General features: G+C 42.1%; 1 protein-coding gene across 14 annotated transcripts in view; it reads right to left on the minus strand.

The window, feature by feature from the left end:
* The window catches only part of MAGI1 (membrane associated guanylate kinase, WW and PDZ domain containing 1), an 869,123-nt gene that overhangs the window by 357,893 nt on the left and 495,043 nt on the right, over positions 1-16,187 (minus strand). Inside the window, exon 1 of one of the 14 annotated variants that reach the window (XM_068253815.1) lies at positions 14,548-14,593. The exons of 11 other annotated variants lie outside the window; for them this stretch is intronic. In XM_068253815.1, the coding sequence (XP_068109916.1) occupies positions 14,548-14,578 (31 nt within the window). In that variant the 5' untranslated portion in view covers positions 14,579-14,593. Of the gene's footprint in view, positions 1-13,121; positions 13,182-14,006; positions 14,029-14,547; positions 14,594-16,187 lie in introns of those variants that run through there. 2 more of the 14 variants (XM_068253817.1, XM_068253821.1) reach the window with 2 other exon arrangements.

The following is a 16,187-nucleotide window of genomic DNA, read 5'->3' on the forward strand; positions in this document are numbered from 1 at the left end:
TACAGTTCCGCTTTAACTGATAAAAATAAAGAATTGATTTTTTATTTTATACCCGGCAGTTCCGCTTTAAGCTTTTCCAGCCTCCCAATGGGACTTTCAAGTCATTAAAATAGTTGCATGTATCAAACCGTTGGATACATTGTGATCATTTTCAATCAAAAGTGAAAGAACTGAACAGTTTTGATCACATTGAATCACATTGAATCACAAAATTCAACCGATTGACCAGATGGTTTTATGACTGTTATAAAGAACACAAGATTCAACAAGTTCAACAAGATTAGAATAAAATCAATTCATGTGCGATTTTTTTATATCATGACGTAGTCCCTACTCATAGAGGAAGAAAGAATGTCTGGAGCTGAAACAAAAAAAACACCGTTGGAAAAAAAATGTATGTTGTGTACCTAGCGTAACACTATTTTCTCTTGTCTGCCTAGACATTTTGGAGACAGTATACACCTTCAGCCAGGTACTTCAACAACATTATCAATCAGCAGCAGTATGGGTTGAACTAAGTGGATTACTCTAAAATGCCAAGGATCTTTCTTCATTCATAAATGTATGGACAGATCGACCAAGAGACAGATCTCTCTGTGACTGAATATGATCAGAGAGAGATCTGTTGGCTGCCCTTACACCGCAGGCCGATTCCTGATCGATTTCAGAATGAATTCTTTTAGAATTGGCGTGGTGACGCTGCATCTGCTGCCTCTATTGCTGTCCCCCCAAATGTTAATGTGCCCCCAGGTACCCGTGCATTAAACCAGGGCTGTGGAGTCGGTCCAAAAATCCACCGACTCCGACTCCTCAGTTTAGGATTCCACTGACTCCGACTCCGACTCCACGACTCCGACTCCTCTAATTTGCATATTACAATTTTGTTGATTAAAAGTATGTAACATGTAATTCGTCTCTTAACTGCCAACGCTTAGGAATTTTACAAGACAACTGAAGTGAGAAGGATATGTAGACTACTATATTTATTCCCTTTAGACTAAAACTAGTCCTTGGTAAGAGTACTTGTAAAAGGTACAAACCGGAACAAAGAACATCTATCAGGCCCTAGGCAATGTAAGTGTGGGTACATGTAAGAATGATGTGCAGGTACTCTGCAGGGGAATGAGGAGATTCTTCCTCTATTACACATTCTTCATGCACAATCTGTACATGGATCAGGCCCTAGGCAATGTAAGTGTGGGTACATGTAAGAGTGGTGTGCAGGTACTCTGCAGGGGAATGAGGAGATTGTAAACAGACAACACCTCTGTGTTCAATGTGCACAACATTCTCAGTGGATTCCCTGCAGCTCTGTGGGGAGTGCATATGTAGAGTATAGTACTACTGTGTAACAAAGTAAACCTGAGACAGATGAAATTAAAGTTTTATACATACCTGGGGCTTCCTCCAGCCGCCTTCAGGATAATCAGTCCCTCGTTGTCCTCCTCCACCACCTGGATCTTCTGCTATGAGTCCAGGTACTTGAGCCAGTCAGGCGTAGTGCGCATGCACACACTCCGCCGCCAGGAGCATACTACACCTGTGCAGCATTATTGCGCAGGTGCAGAATGTTCCTGGCTGTGGGAGCGGCATGTGGCCGGACAGCGCTGACTGGCTGAATTACCAGGACTCATAGCAGAAGATCCGGGTGGTGGAAGACAGTGAGGGACTGATTAGCCTGAAGAAGGCTGGAGGAAGCCCCAGGTATGTATAAAACTTTACTTTTCATCCGTCTCAGTTTCCCTTTAATTTGTAGTCACCAAACCAAATTTTAATAACATATCAAATTATTTGATTTCATCAGCAAAGGGAGTGCATACATTTGCATAAATCAGCATCAATGCAGAATTATTTCCATCTCATTGACCATCTCTATTAGTGACATGGCTACACATCAGGCTTTATACTTACAGCATAGATGTTATTTAGTATATATGAGATTCCGGTGTACACATCATATATACAGTCACAATCAGATATGTATATCTGACCTTAAAAATACGGGGACTGCTTTATTGAAGCAGCACAAGTAACTAATTTTGATTGGTTTATTTCATTTTTGTGGACTGAGCACAGCTATTACTGTATATATAGTGTATATATACATTATTTTTAATGACTTTTATCTGAGAAATAGAACATTTTATCATATTTTCTATTTTAATTACAGTTACAAATTCATTAGGAGTCGGAGTCGGTGCATTTTTTCCCGACTCCGACTCCAGGCACCAAAAATTGCCCGACTCCACGACTCCGACTCAGACTCCACAGCCCTGCATTAAACTATATCACCTGTTGGGCCGCTGCTCCATCTTCTTCACTCGCGCTCCCATGTAGCTGAAGTCACACATGCACCAGTATGGCAGACACGTGGGAGCGCAAATGAGTAAGAAAGAGAAGCTGGACTCGCAGCGGCCTGACGTGGCGCATGTGACGTCACCACACACCAGTGCGGCAGCCACGCGGGGAAACAACTGAGGAAGAAGGTGCAGTCGGACAGGTAAGAGATGTTAATGCATAGGCATGGGGGGGGCTCATTAACATTTGGGGGAACAGCGGCCGTTACCGCCACAAACTCGATTCACCACGTTGGCCTGGATTTTTCAGCTTGTTCGATACATTCGATCAGTTTTGGGCTGAAATAATAATAATTGAATCGGATGGTCAATCAGCCACAAAAATGCTACATCTAATGTGGCCACACACTTCTAGATTTGCAGCAGATTTGACCATTATGTCAGATGCCTGTCAAGTTGAATCTGACAGGAATCTGATGTGTGCCACACAATAGGAACAGATTTCCAAAAGATTTCAGACTGATATCTATTGAAAATCGATCTAAATGCATTATGGCACCATTACACCCAATGCAACTCTATGGGCCATCGATCTGCTGCCAGCAGCAGATCGACCTACATTTTCCATCCTGTCAGATAGATCAAATTGATCGAACAGCTGATTTCAAAGAATCACTTTTTGATCGATCCATCAATTCTACAGAATCGATCAATGGCTGAAATCGACCAGTGTATGGGCCCTTTTAGGCCACCTTACATCTTGTACTCCTTAGTACAATCTGATATAAATCAGGTAAAGGTTCTCAACTAGTCGCGCTTCCCCCCAGTTTTTTGGATCACTAATGGCCTCCCCACTGGAGACACTTGTAGATCTCTGGAGACGGCTTGGTAAGTCAGGCCCTTTGTGTAATATAGAGCCATCACTTGCAATTCCTCCTTGTAATGAGACAAGGAAAGATCACAGAGAGAAGCAAACGGTTTTTGGATCTCAGAGATAAAGCCAAAGGATTTTAGAAACGTTCCCTTGTCTTGACTGAAAACAAAACTGGCATCTGAAATGCTCATGCTGATTCTTTGTGTTGTGCCCATTAAACTACTGCTGGCATGATCTGGCCGCCAGTCGTATTTCACCGCCGACACCACTTGTACTGGCACAAAGAATCTGGACGAGGAGCCAGGAGACAAGTGTGCAGAGCCAATACCCCATCAAGGTGGAAGACACCCCCTCCTCTGTGTACTGAATGCCCATCTGTGGCGTAGGGCCGGTCACACATTGCGCTGAGTTACATTTCAATACAGCAGGAATTCTGAATGTACAATGCTTTCTATGGGCCCATAGCATATATTTCCATTAAGTTCAGTTCCCACTATAGCCGAAAACAAACTTTAAAAAAAATCTGTTTTACTGCATCCGAAAAACTTGATGAATCCTATTTTATAAATATAATCCGTTCACACGTGTCAGTCTAAAACGAATCTGTTGCAGTAAGTAGAATGCACTCTTGTGCAGTCTGGGATTTTCCCAGGAAGTGGATGCGTTTCCCATTTAACCTAAGGTGGAAACGTATCTCCAGGTACCAACCGAACCCTACACTGTCAGCTCCCACTGGCCATTCAAGGTCTTGGTCAAGTTGCAACCTAGCCTTAGAGTGGTCAATACGATGCTTTGTAAATTGTAAATTGTATACAGTTTGAAAATGGGCCAGTTAAATACACTTTTTGCTGATTTGGACAGCCCCAATTGCAAGCTGCATACAAATGCATTGAAGTTTTCATACAAGCTGGCAGTAATGTGTGGGTGTGACCTTTCGGGAATGTTGCGGTGCGATTGAAGAACAATTGCTTTGCAATGGCATGTTCAAAGTGGACCTGAACTCCTGCAAAGGACAGAAGGAAAACACAGAGAAATGCACTCTGTGGGCTTGATTCACAAAAGAGTGCTAACTGTTAGCACGGCCGTTTTCGCGCGAATTTTCGCATTGCGTGAATTTTCACGCTAAACGATAACGTTTTCGTGTGCAAACGCGAATGTTCGCACGAAAACGATATCGATTTCGCGGTAAAATTCGCGTTTGTGCTCAAACGTTATCGTTTGCGAAAACAGCCGTGCTAACAGTTAGCACTCTTTTGTGAATCAAGCCCTGTATGTATTTAGAGAGAACAGCCTGTCCTCATCTGTAAGTAATCACAAGTGTAACTTGATCTCTCAGCTGTGGGCTGGTGCACACCAGAGCGGTTCTGAGGCGTTTTTTAAAACGCTTGCAGGGGGAAAACTGCTTGGCTAATGAAAATGAATAGGCTGGTGCACACCAGAGCTGCTTGTTTTTTCCACAAACGCAAACTCGGGGGCTGCAGCATTTTTTAGATTTCTGAGGCGTTTCTGCCTCAATGTAAAGTATAGGAAAGTGGAAAACCGCTCTGAAAAACGCTAGATCAGAGCGGTTTTCCAGGCATTTTTGTTACAGAAGCTGTTCAGTAACAGCTTTACTGTAACAATATATGAACTCTGCTACACAAAAACGCTGCAAAAAACACTAGGCATGTTTAGAAAAACTTTCTATACATGCCTAGAATCGCTCTGAAATCTGCTTCAAAAACCTCTAGTGTTTTGCAGATCTGCTAGCGGTTTTGGTGTGCACTGGGCCTGTGTCAGCGCAGGAATCTGGAAGTTTTCGGCAGACACAGCTAATATGTAAACACAGGATCTTAATGTTTTGTCTGCTTCCATGAAAGCAGGAAGTAGACGCACTGCAGATTTATTGCAGGTGTTCTGTAATCTGTAACAAATAAATGTTTTTCTTTAAGGGCCATTATGCTGTTGCTTATCTTTTAAAGCAGAGAGGATATTCTGAGTTCAAGTTCGCTTTAAAGTATGAAAAGGGCCCTAGCTTCTCATTGCACATCTCTGATATCAATCGCATTCATGTCTCATCTCATAGAGGAAATCAAATTCTACAAGCACCATTCACAGAGAGTCACTCGCACTTGTAAAATGTCACTGAAGCATTGCAAAAGTGAGTCATTGAGTGCTTCAAGAAACCCAATATTGGAAGCAGATAAACGTAGCAATCTACTGAGATTGTGTTCTTTCACATTTGGCAGACCCGTGTCTTTCTTCCAGCCAAATGCTCTTTGTTTTCTACGCTTTTCTGCAATTCTGAGATACCACATTCCCATCTAGCTGGCTGACATCTGACCCCCTGATATTCGGACCAGCGGCTCTGAGCTAACACCTTCACGTTGCTCCAGTCTGCATGAGGGTTTTCTTCCCTTCCTTACAGACTTGTCTTCCATTCTTCGGGATTAGAATTACTATCCCTTGACTGACTGGCGAAAAGGGAGGAGACCCGCTGTAGCTCCTCTATAGACGCCAGTGTCAGCAAAGAAGAGACAATAGCAGAGATATGACTGACACCTTAATTAAGTAGGATGAGGATGAAGTTTCACCTTATTGTTCTCAAATACAAAAAACTGCTTTTTTTAAGGAGCTGTTGTATGGATGGCTATTTACACAGGCTTTTGTAACTTCTGTTTGTATTGTCTCTTGTATTTCCAAACTGCACAAAAAATGTGTGCCTATAACTTTGTGAACTCATTAGAGGGTGGTCAGATGGCCTATCAATCAACCCCACCACTTTCAGGGTATCTCAATCTAGCTGCAGAATGGCTTAATATCATTATACGGTATAATTCTATCACATTTGTGGAAATGCATAAGAAACCACAGAAATAGTGATGGTCATGTCTAGGAGAACTCATGGAGAAGCATGTGATTTGTTTTATCAGCTGATAGATTTGCAAAGCTCTGATTTGCTGTGGTCCTATCCTGCTTTAGCACATCATTATGACTAGAAAATTAGAGACAGAAAACTTGTAACCAAGTCCAACAAAGTGTGCGACCAACTCCACGACATGACTGACAGCACAGCCAAGTGTCTACACGACTTGTATTTTCCATGCACCAACCAACTGAACAACTGGCAAATCAGAGACTTAAATATCTATTACATAACCAAACTGATCACATGCTTCTCCATGAGTTCTCCCAGATATGACCATCACTAACAGAATATCTTAACGTACACAACAGGAAAGCTGGTGGGAAATTCAAATAGGCCAATGCCAGGGTGCTCAGGCAGTGTGTATGGGGGAACTGATTGCAGAGCATGGGATGGAATGCTGTAATCAAGAAGAGCTTTGAACACATTGTGCAAATAGGTAAAGGGCCAGCATTACAAAATGTTTACCTATTTGACTGGGTGAAGGGGGAGATTTGGTCACCCACTTGCTAAAGGCGCGTACACACGCCATACTTCCGCACACGGCGGCTCCGCCAGACCCTCCCGCTGGGCGGACGTTCTGCCGACAGCGCGTACACACGTGCTACTGTCGGCAGAACGTCCGCCCAGCGGGAGGGTCTAGCGGACCAGTCGTGTGCGGAAGTATGGGGTGTGTACGAGTCTTTAGAAGGCAAACATAGCGCCATAAACCTCCATAATACAATTTTAATAAACAATAGGACAAAGTTCCTTTTTTTCCCACCCACTGAGGTATACAGCAATTTAGGGCAAGGTGTAAATCTCAGTTTAAAAAGTGACCCCTAAACATTGCAGAGCCTACTTATCCCTGGCATTACAGGTTTCCTTCAGCCAGATACAGGCTTTCAAATGGGTGGGAGATTCAGAAAGGTTAACTTGACTAGTGAACCAAATAGACATTAAAAACATTGCAGGGTGCATTTCAATAGTGCGCTTGTTAATTTGAGAGTTGGGTAAGGCCAATAGTTAGAATATCAGTAAAGTGCTGTTGCCAGTATTCTACTACTGATCGCTGGTAATTCACTGGGGTTTTTCAATATCTTCTGTCTTACCTTACCCCGTGGCCTCTCACAGTCATCAAACCCAACCTTTTAACCCTAGCCCTCCAAAAATGTGCCTGACCTCTAACTCTGATACTCACCTGAGGTCATCTTCATTTTCAGTTGTTTTTTGGGTGCAAGGGCTGACTACAGAACATCAGTTGGGTGGCATTTGCATATATTATGCGGACACTAAAATAAAAAATCTAGCACCCAAAACGGCATTTCCATTAAAGAAGAACAATAACGACATATATAGTAGAATGCAGTAAGGAAACCCACATTTATGTTAAATATCCTGGTTTCAGCAACAGAAGCACTTACTATAGCTATATAGTGCTGTATATTGAATGTGGCCCCACCCTCCTAGTGACGTCTATTCTAGGCTAATTGAATCCCCCCACCCCCGAGCATCCTGGACACATCCCCCTGAGCATTCCGCAGAGATAACCTGCCAGTACTAAAGATGTTGCTGCCAGTGATACATTTCAAAAAGTACATCAAGGAGGGGAATGGGCAAACGCTGACTAAATAATGAATATATATAAAGAAAAAAAATAAGCAATCTAACTTTATTATGTTATAGTACGATTACAGTTCCTCTGTAAGTAGACATTGACTCTCAAAAAATAGGCATACTATTCTGACACCTTTTTTTTTTAGTAACTGAACCAGTCAGATTTGGTGCAAATTTGAATTTTGGAAAAATATTTTGTTAGATAAGATTCAAAGTTACATAGTATAGTTACATAGTTTGGCTTGAACACCACCCTGAACCCACATATATCCCAGTTGATCCAGGAGTGGTGACAAACCTTACAAGGCCTGGGCCAATTAGCCATCATAGATTCTTTGCTTGTACAAAATGTGGACATAAGATAACAGCTGGTCCGCAAACTTCCAATTCCTTCATTTATTTTTCTCTTACAGAAGATGTATTTTTCTTTTTTACAGCTTAACAGAGGAACTCGAGTTTAATGGCCATGAAAACGACAGAGTAAGACTACTTGAAACTCAATATTTAATCATCAAGAACCCCTAAACTTTCTAACTTAGACAAGTGGTACTTTCAAGCCTCAGCGCTTTTATAAGGCTTTACAATGTGGACACTCTTCTTCTGTGACACAGGAAGCTCTGCGACAGAGCTGTCCCAGTTTATTCAAAACTTATCGCTGGATATTAGTGTTACATGTTGTGTCAGGTCAAAGCGTGTGATCTTCGCTGCTGAAAAATCAGTCAAAGAGGCCTTTCTTTCAAAGGAGAGATCAATTAAATGGCACGCTAAATGAATCAACTGAGACGAGCTGCAATTTTTTTGTATGGTCCATTTCACAGCAAAAAGCTAGCACATTGCTTTCGCTCTGTCCTGCGCTCCCCCTCAAAATGAGTATTTGAAAAAAGTGGAATACAAGGCTGACATCAGCCACTTCCTAATGTATACTGAGAAACCACTGCAATCAAAAAATACTCTCCCAAGTGGCAGCCGGCCCCTGGAGCACTGTCTGGCCAATTCTGAATTTTTCTATACCTGAAAGTTGTTGTCAACAGAAATACAAAACCTGTGATTGGCTGAGGCAGATGTAAACAAAGGCATCAGTCAGATATAATACTGAATCAGAGTACTGCATTGTGCCTTTGGATAATGATTGCAAATTTTCAAAGGGACTAATAGATTATGAGGCAGCACACCTTTAAGCTGGGTACACACACTGCAATTTCCCGTCCAATCGACAAGTAATCTTACAGGAAGTTGTATCCTCTGTACATGTTCAAACTGCTCCCAATCGATAAAGGAATAGATTTTACGATAACTTTTGCAAAATCGATCACTTTATTGATCAGAAACAGATTGGAAATAATCATCCGATTCCCGACGATCGGTACGAAAGTTGCACCCTGTGTTGCCAGCATTACAGATACGGATGATTAATAAGAAGAATATTTCCGAGTTCATGCAGGATTAAGTACATTTTTATGCACATGTATGCAGCTTGAAAATGGACCAATCAATGTAAACCTTGGTGGGACTTAATTGGTCCATTTTCAAGCTGCTTAAATATTTACATAATCAACCATTAACTCGGAAATATTTGCATCTCAGTGATCATCTCTAAGGCCTGGTGCACACCAAAAACCGCTAGCAGATCCGCAAAATGCTAGCAGATTTTGAAACGCTTTTTCTTCTTTTTCTGTAGCGTTTCAGCTAGCGTTTTGCGGTTTTGTGTAGCGGTTTTGGTGTAGTAGATTTCCTGTATTGTTACAGTAAAGCTGTTACTGAACAGCTACTGTAACAAAAACCGCCTGGCAAACCGCTCTGAAGTGCCGTTTTTCAGAGCGGTTTGCGTTTTTCCTATACTTAACATTGAGGCAGAAACGCATCCGCAATCCAAAATCTGCTGCAGCCCGGGAGTATGCGTTTCTGCAAAACGCCTCCCGCTCTGGTGTGCACCAGCCCATTGAAATACATTACCCTAGCGGATCCGCACCCGCAGGAGGATCGCAAACCGCAGCGGAAACGCTCTGGTGTGCACTAGGCCTAATTGCAGACTGCAAATAGAATAGATGCAATTTTCATAAAAAAACAAAAACTGCCTCTGAAATAACAAAATTATAGAGACAGCCATGAATAAGCAAGGTGATCTGACTAGAGCACCATCCAGGTGTCCTAGAGGCATTACAGCTCCATGCAGTAAGGTGATAAGAAAGCAAAGCTCACAGCAGGCCCGTGGCTGTCAGAACTACCGGTATATAGAAGCTGAGGGAAATCTAAGTACATATGGTAGATGTAAATCCATACACACAAAACAGCGACATCAACCAAACGATGTTGGCTGGTAAAAATAAAAAGGTTGTTTAAACAATGTAGAACACACACATACACACACATCAATATTCCAAACAATTATGTTATTTGAATGCTGTGTGACATTGCACAAAGCACATTCACACATGCTCTAAAACTAGTACAATAAATTTCATTTGTAAATGGTACACACTGTCAGACTACACAATACTTACTCCAGTGTTCTCCCCAGGCTCTTTTAGCCGGGTGCTCCACCCAGCTAAATTTGGTGAACACCCAGCTGTCATAAGCTCGCCTTCTCATCCTACTCCGAGGCGGGTCAGATGATTTTGGCCCCCGACGCTGAGGCTGTGCACCGTCATAGCAGCAATGCGATGCTGCACACCCCGTGTAATGGTAATTCAGGGCTCTGGCGGTTGTCAGACCCCCAATTACACCTCCCTCCAAGTTGCTACAACTCGGAGAGGGAATAGTATTTAAAAATAGAGCTTAGCGGCAGCAGGGAGATCCGCCATCATTCAGCTCACCCTGCACCGAACTGCCCATTGCCGTAATGATATGCCCCCCTCCAATGCTGTAAGCAGAGTTGTGTTGGCTTTGCCTTCTTCTGTCTCGCTCCACCCAGCTACTGTTTCATGCCACCCTGTGGGCAAAGATTTCTGGGAAAAACGCTAATAGTCAGAATCTATCAAATTGTTTGATTGACTTGAATATGTAATATCAATCATTTGTCATTGTCGTGTAATGCTTTTTCATTACATTTTTCACACCTTTTGTCGTCCGAAGATATTAGATATTTCAAACGTCTTCCATCTAACCTATGTATAAGGCTTGGGCCAGAGTCTAAAGCCTAGTACTCATGTACAAGGACTATCACCCCGGCAGGGATCAGAGCTTCATACTTTGGCCAACTGTTTGGGGCAGAGTTCTGTACAGACGCATTGCTACCATTCAGGGTAGCAACGTATTTTGTTGCTGTGAAGGATGGCTAATGGCGCTATGTGGGGCAAGTAGGAAAACAATGTCCTTGGGTAAGATGCTGGCCAATGCATTGATGGGAATCAGGGGCCACTGTACGTAGACTGCACACAAGCTATATTACCAGCAGAGGCAGCCCCAACAGGCCACCTCTGCCGAGAGCCATCTAGCGCTGTACAGACATTAAACTTAGCCGGATGGGACAATTGTTCTAATCATTTTTTCACAAACTCTGCACACTTAGCTTTCTGATATGAGAATGAGATAAAGTGAGGGCGAGGGCCTGTTTCCTATGCGGAAACCGCACGGCAACGCAAAAAAACCTGTAACCAATTCACGTCAATGGAGTCGTTTCCATTGACGCAAATTGAGCTATGCGATCCGCCATGATGCAATGCGGGGGAATTTATGGATAGCATGCTGCAGTTTGCCACAGCATGCATCCAATTTCCCATAGCCGCCAATGGGAAGCCGCATCCCGTTGTACGGAGGGCAAAAGGAAGTACCTACGGGGGGATGCGAGGCGAGGCGCGATCGCCTCTCATCCACAACGCTAGTGGAAACAGGCCTCAAAAGACACACCTCCAACATCCTCCCAAAAACCATCCCCAGTCGTGCAATTCAGGAAAATTCATGAATATAAGACACTTCGCTAGTTGTATCTAGTGTATCACTATTCCATTACTAATAGCAGCATTTGAAAATAAAGCCTCAGAAGCTAGACAAAATTTAGCACAATATGGATGTTTTTACTAGATAAATACATTTACACACCTGTACATTAGAAAAAAGGGAAGCGGGTGCAAAAAAGAGGGCTGGGGGAATATGGTTACCAAAGAGGAATTTCCCTCCAAATCAGGAAGAGCTGGGAACAAACAGCAGAAATAGTTCATGCACAATCAGCTCAGCCAGTGGCATATACTGTTCTATGGAGAGGGGTGGGGTAGAAAAAGCAGGAAGGCCCAAAACAAAACACCATGGCTGACTGCTGTCTGGTCATGCCACATTGGGCTCTATTCACAAAACCATGTGCGGTAACTTTTTTGGGTGAAAAATTACCTCCAGTGATAATTCACTAAAAATGTACCAAGTGTGATAAATGTTTAATAAAAGTGCGGTAAAACAGGTGATAAAACGGTCAGTAATATGTACGGAAATAAAGCTTTTTTGACCACTGTAGGGCAGCCCATATACTTGCCACCCATTACACAGAGACAACCCAGGAAAGCCTGTCACATTTAAAGTGGGACCTCAACTCTTGCACAGGACAGAAGGAAAACATATATAAATGCACCCCGTATGTATATCACTTAGCCTGTCTAATTCCCCCTCATCTGTGAATAATTACAACTGTAATTTGAGCTCTCAGCTGTGCCAGCTGGCTGCCTCAGCAGAGCAGCTAATGTGTAAACACAGAATGTTAACCCTATGTCTGCTTCCATGAATGCAGGAAGTACACACGCTATAGATTTTTTGTTAGATTTGTATCAGCTGTAACAAAAAAATTTTTTCTTTAAAGGTTATTATGCTGTTGCTTATCTTTTAGAGCAGAGATGAATTTCCTCCTCAGCATCTATAAAATCATCTAAAAGACTGTACGAGGTCTGAAAGTGCGCCTTGAGATTAGACACACTAGTCTTTTCTGCCTTCTATGTAAAATTGACAAACTCGAGCAAACAAAGCTCAAAAGGCTCCATCCTGAAGGCCAAAAGCAGAGAAGTGATAATTATCACCTACCATTTGTAGATGATAAAAAAAATCCTTAACACCAACTTTTCAATTGAGAATCTCAAATTGTAGATACATTTTGAGGTAATTACCACACTTACCGCATGAGGTAATTTAGAGAGGAAAAAAAATGGTGAATTTGAAAATGGAGATATTTTGGTCGGTGTTTATCACTACCTAATTTAACTCGTGTGGTAACTCATTGAGAATAGAGCCCATTGTAGAAGCACAAAAGATGTGGAAGCCTGGATAGACAATAAATGGACTGCCAAAGTGATCATGAAGACTGTGATTGGCTGTCAAAAGTTTACAAAGCTTAACAAGGGATACTACTTGGAAAAGTGACACACTATAGTTCAGCCTCCCACCACATACTGTGGCAAAGTGGCATTTATGAGCAATGCACGATATTTTGCAGATTCCATTGTCTGCCCTTTTCACTACGAATTGAGCATACCTCGCTGTCTGCATCTTGTATGGCTCTTGAGAGGAAAGGGCAATTTTACTGGACAGAACTCCTCCCCCTATCACATGATCACCCACACAGGACATCATCTGAGAGGAAATGGGAGGAAACAGGAACCTATCTCTTCCTGTAACCACAGATCACATGACCTTCCCTCGTAGTTACCCAGAGCATTTTACAGTTGCTGAATGAAGCTTTAATTTACTTGGGCAGCTGATCCAATATGGCTCCACCTTTCTTTGCATTTGTCTTTATAAATTGCCCTACTCATAGCAGTGAAAAGCCACAGAAGTGGTGTTATCTTCATGAACTTCCAACTGCTGTGATAATTCGGGTTATAGAGTCAGGGTAGAGGATTCTGGGATGAGATTGTTTGCAGCGGTTTTGGTGATTGTTTTATGAGCTTGTGGTGGGTTTTAGTCTCGTATTGGCAGAAGTCCTAGAAGGAGGTTTGAGGCGATAAGCAGTGCACCTCGTAAAAACCCACATCGCTGCAACGCGAGACACAAATACAGACAGGACCGCTTTATCGGATTCAATTAATTTCCCTGTGATTAAGTGGAGAAAAAGTCAAAACAAGTTTTTGGGTTATTAATATTTAATGGAATAGGAAACAGATAAATTTGACTTTTATTTGCTGAGAGACAAGACTGTGTTGATAGTATTTACAAAGGAAAGTTTTAGAACCACCACTTAGGATTATATTGTACATACCATGCCATACCGTATAAGCCAACACATTTCAAAGTGCCTAAGGTAAGCAAACCAGCATACAGCAGAGTCACTGTAGTAACATTGTTTAAAGTGAACTTGAACCAAGTAAAATTATTTAAAATAAACACATGATGTACCTGCAAATAAATATTACATACTTACCAGTCATTTCCTCTTAGAAGCTCAGCATTTTCTTCTTACAACGATTGCTTCCATTTCTGACAAGATTTCTGACTAATATATTTCAATTACTGTTAGTTATAACTGAAAGGACAACTGATGAGCAAGGTAATGTTCATGTTTCCCTATGGCCCAAGTGAGTAATATTACAGTTGAATAATGTGCTCACCAGGAAGTGGTTATGGGATAATGGCCATTTTCAAAATAGAGGACAGAGAATTCCATTGATCACAGTGGACAAACGGGATGCAGGAGAGAAGAAAGAGATTGAGGAGTAGACTACGTGGGAGGTAAGTATGACCTGTGTATGTTAATTTTGACTTTTAATTTTCAGTTCAGGTTTGCAACTGTTACAACTGTTTTAAACTGTTTGTAGATACTGAAAGAGGAACTGTCGCGAAAATCTTAAAATTTAAACCACATACAAATAAGAAGTACATTTCTCCCAGAGTACAATGAGCCAGAAATTACCTTTCTCCTATGTTGCTGTCACATACAGTAAGTAGTAGAAATCTGACATTACCGACAGATGTTGGGCTAGTCCATCTCTTCATGGGGGATTCTCAGCATGGCCCTTATTCTTTATAAAGACATTCCCTTAAAATGATTAATACAAAGATGCTGGCCAGCCTCCCTGCTCGCTGCACACTTTTTTGGCAGTTGGACGGAGCAATTGCCATTCACTAAGTGCTTTTTAAAATAAAGAAAACCCTGAGAACCCCCCTATGCAGGGATGGTCGTAGTCAGCCAACTTCGCTACGCTGGAACTACGTGTAGTTTTACGCAATTACGCTTCGCCAAACTACGGCTTCAAAATCAATTATTTGCTTTGTATGCATTTGGTAGAATACGCGGTAAAATACGCAATTACGCCTAGTGTGAAGCGTAGTGTATGCGGATGCTTATGCCCGTATGCAGAAAATTTTACACATTAATTTCTCTTTAAATGCTTATATCGGGAACTCTTCTATGCGGCACATTCCCCTTTCCAATGCGTACATTTGTAAGCATACAATCGCATGCGGAAAAAAAACGCATTCGTAGTTAACTACGCAATACACATGTTAACTACGCATAGTGGGCGTAAGCTACGCATAGTGGTACTTCGCTACGCGTAAATTCGTAAGCGTACTTTTAAAACTTCACCTACGAACTACGATGCGTAAATTCGCACTGGCGTAGTTTCTGCTCATCCCTGCCCCTATGAAAAGATGGGCAAGTCCAAAATCTGTCAGTAATGTCAGATTTCTACTACCTACTGTAAGTGACAGCAAAGTAGGAGAAAAGTAATGCATGGCTCATTTTACTTTTTTTTTTACTCTGGGAAAAATGTACTTCCTATTTGTATGCGTTTTAAATGTTAAGATTTTCGTGACAGTTTCTCTTTAACGTAAAGGCATTTTGGAACGTAGTTGCTGAAGAGCTGAGTGACTACTATCTGGGGTGCTGCTTTCTGTGCCCTTGATTGAGGTCACTGCTCCGCCCCTCACTGTTCCATTCAGTATGTGGTGCCCCTCCCTCCTGCTGCTATCCCTCCTGTGGTGTCCTGCTGCTATTTAGTTTAGTACAGTAAAATGAATTGCAAACTCAGGACCTGACCAACACTTCTTTCAATGTTAACAAAATGTTGAGATTTTAATTGGTAAAACCAAAAATGTTGCCACTATGGTGACTTTGCTATATGAACAGCTTACTTTGAAGTAAATCTATCAATTTGGTGATGGTACAAAAACTGATGGATAAGAGTGTTACACTAGTAACCTTAGCCCGTTTAAAAACGGGCTAGGTCAGTCTGTGCTCCTCCAGGCGCGCATGCACACGCATGCCCCGCCGCTCGTGCACGCGCCCGCCTGGCCCCGTCCTCCCTCCGCTCTACACAGTCTCTGCTTCCCTGCCTGCATGGACACACACATACACAGGAAGTCAGGCACAGGGACGCAGAGACACTTGCATATTATTATAGAGGTTATTAAACTGATCCCAAAAGCTCCTAGAAGATGCAACTATTTACATTATTATACTTATTGTGCAATCACTTCTTCCTGACCAATTTCTGATTAGAGAGTGATTATTTATCAAACAAATCCATATGATAGTGCACATGATTTGAAAATCAGTGGGGGAGAGAACAACGGAATTTGGACCACCGAGGTTCTCCCTTTA

Source organism: Hyperolius riggenbachi, chromosome 9, assembly GCF_040937935.1.
Source record: "Hyperolius riggenbachi isolate aHypRig1 chromosome 9, aHypRig1.pri, whole genome shotgun sequence".
NCBI classification, from domain to species: Eukaryota; Metazoa; Chordata; class Amphibia; order Anura; family Hyperoliidae; genus Hyperolius; species Hyperolius riggenbachi.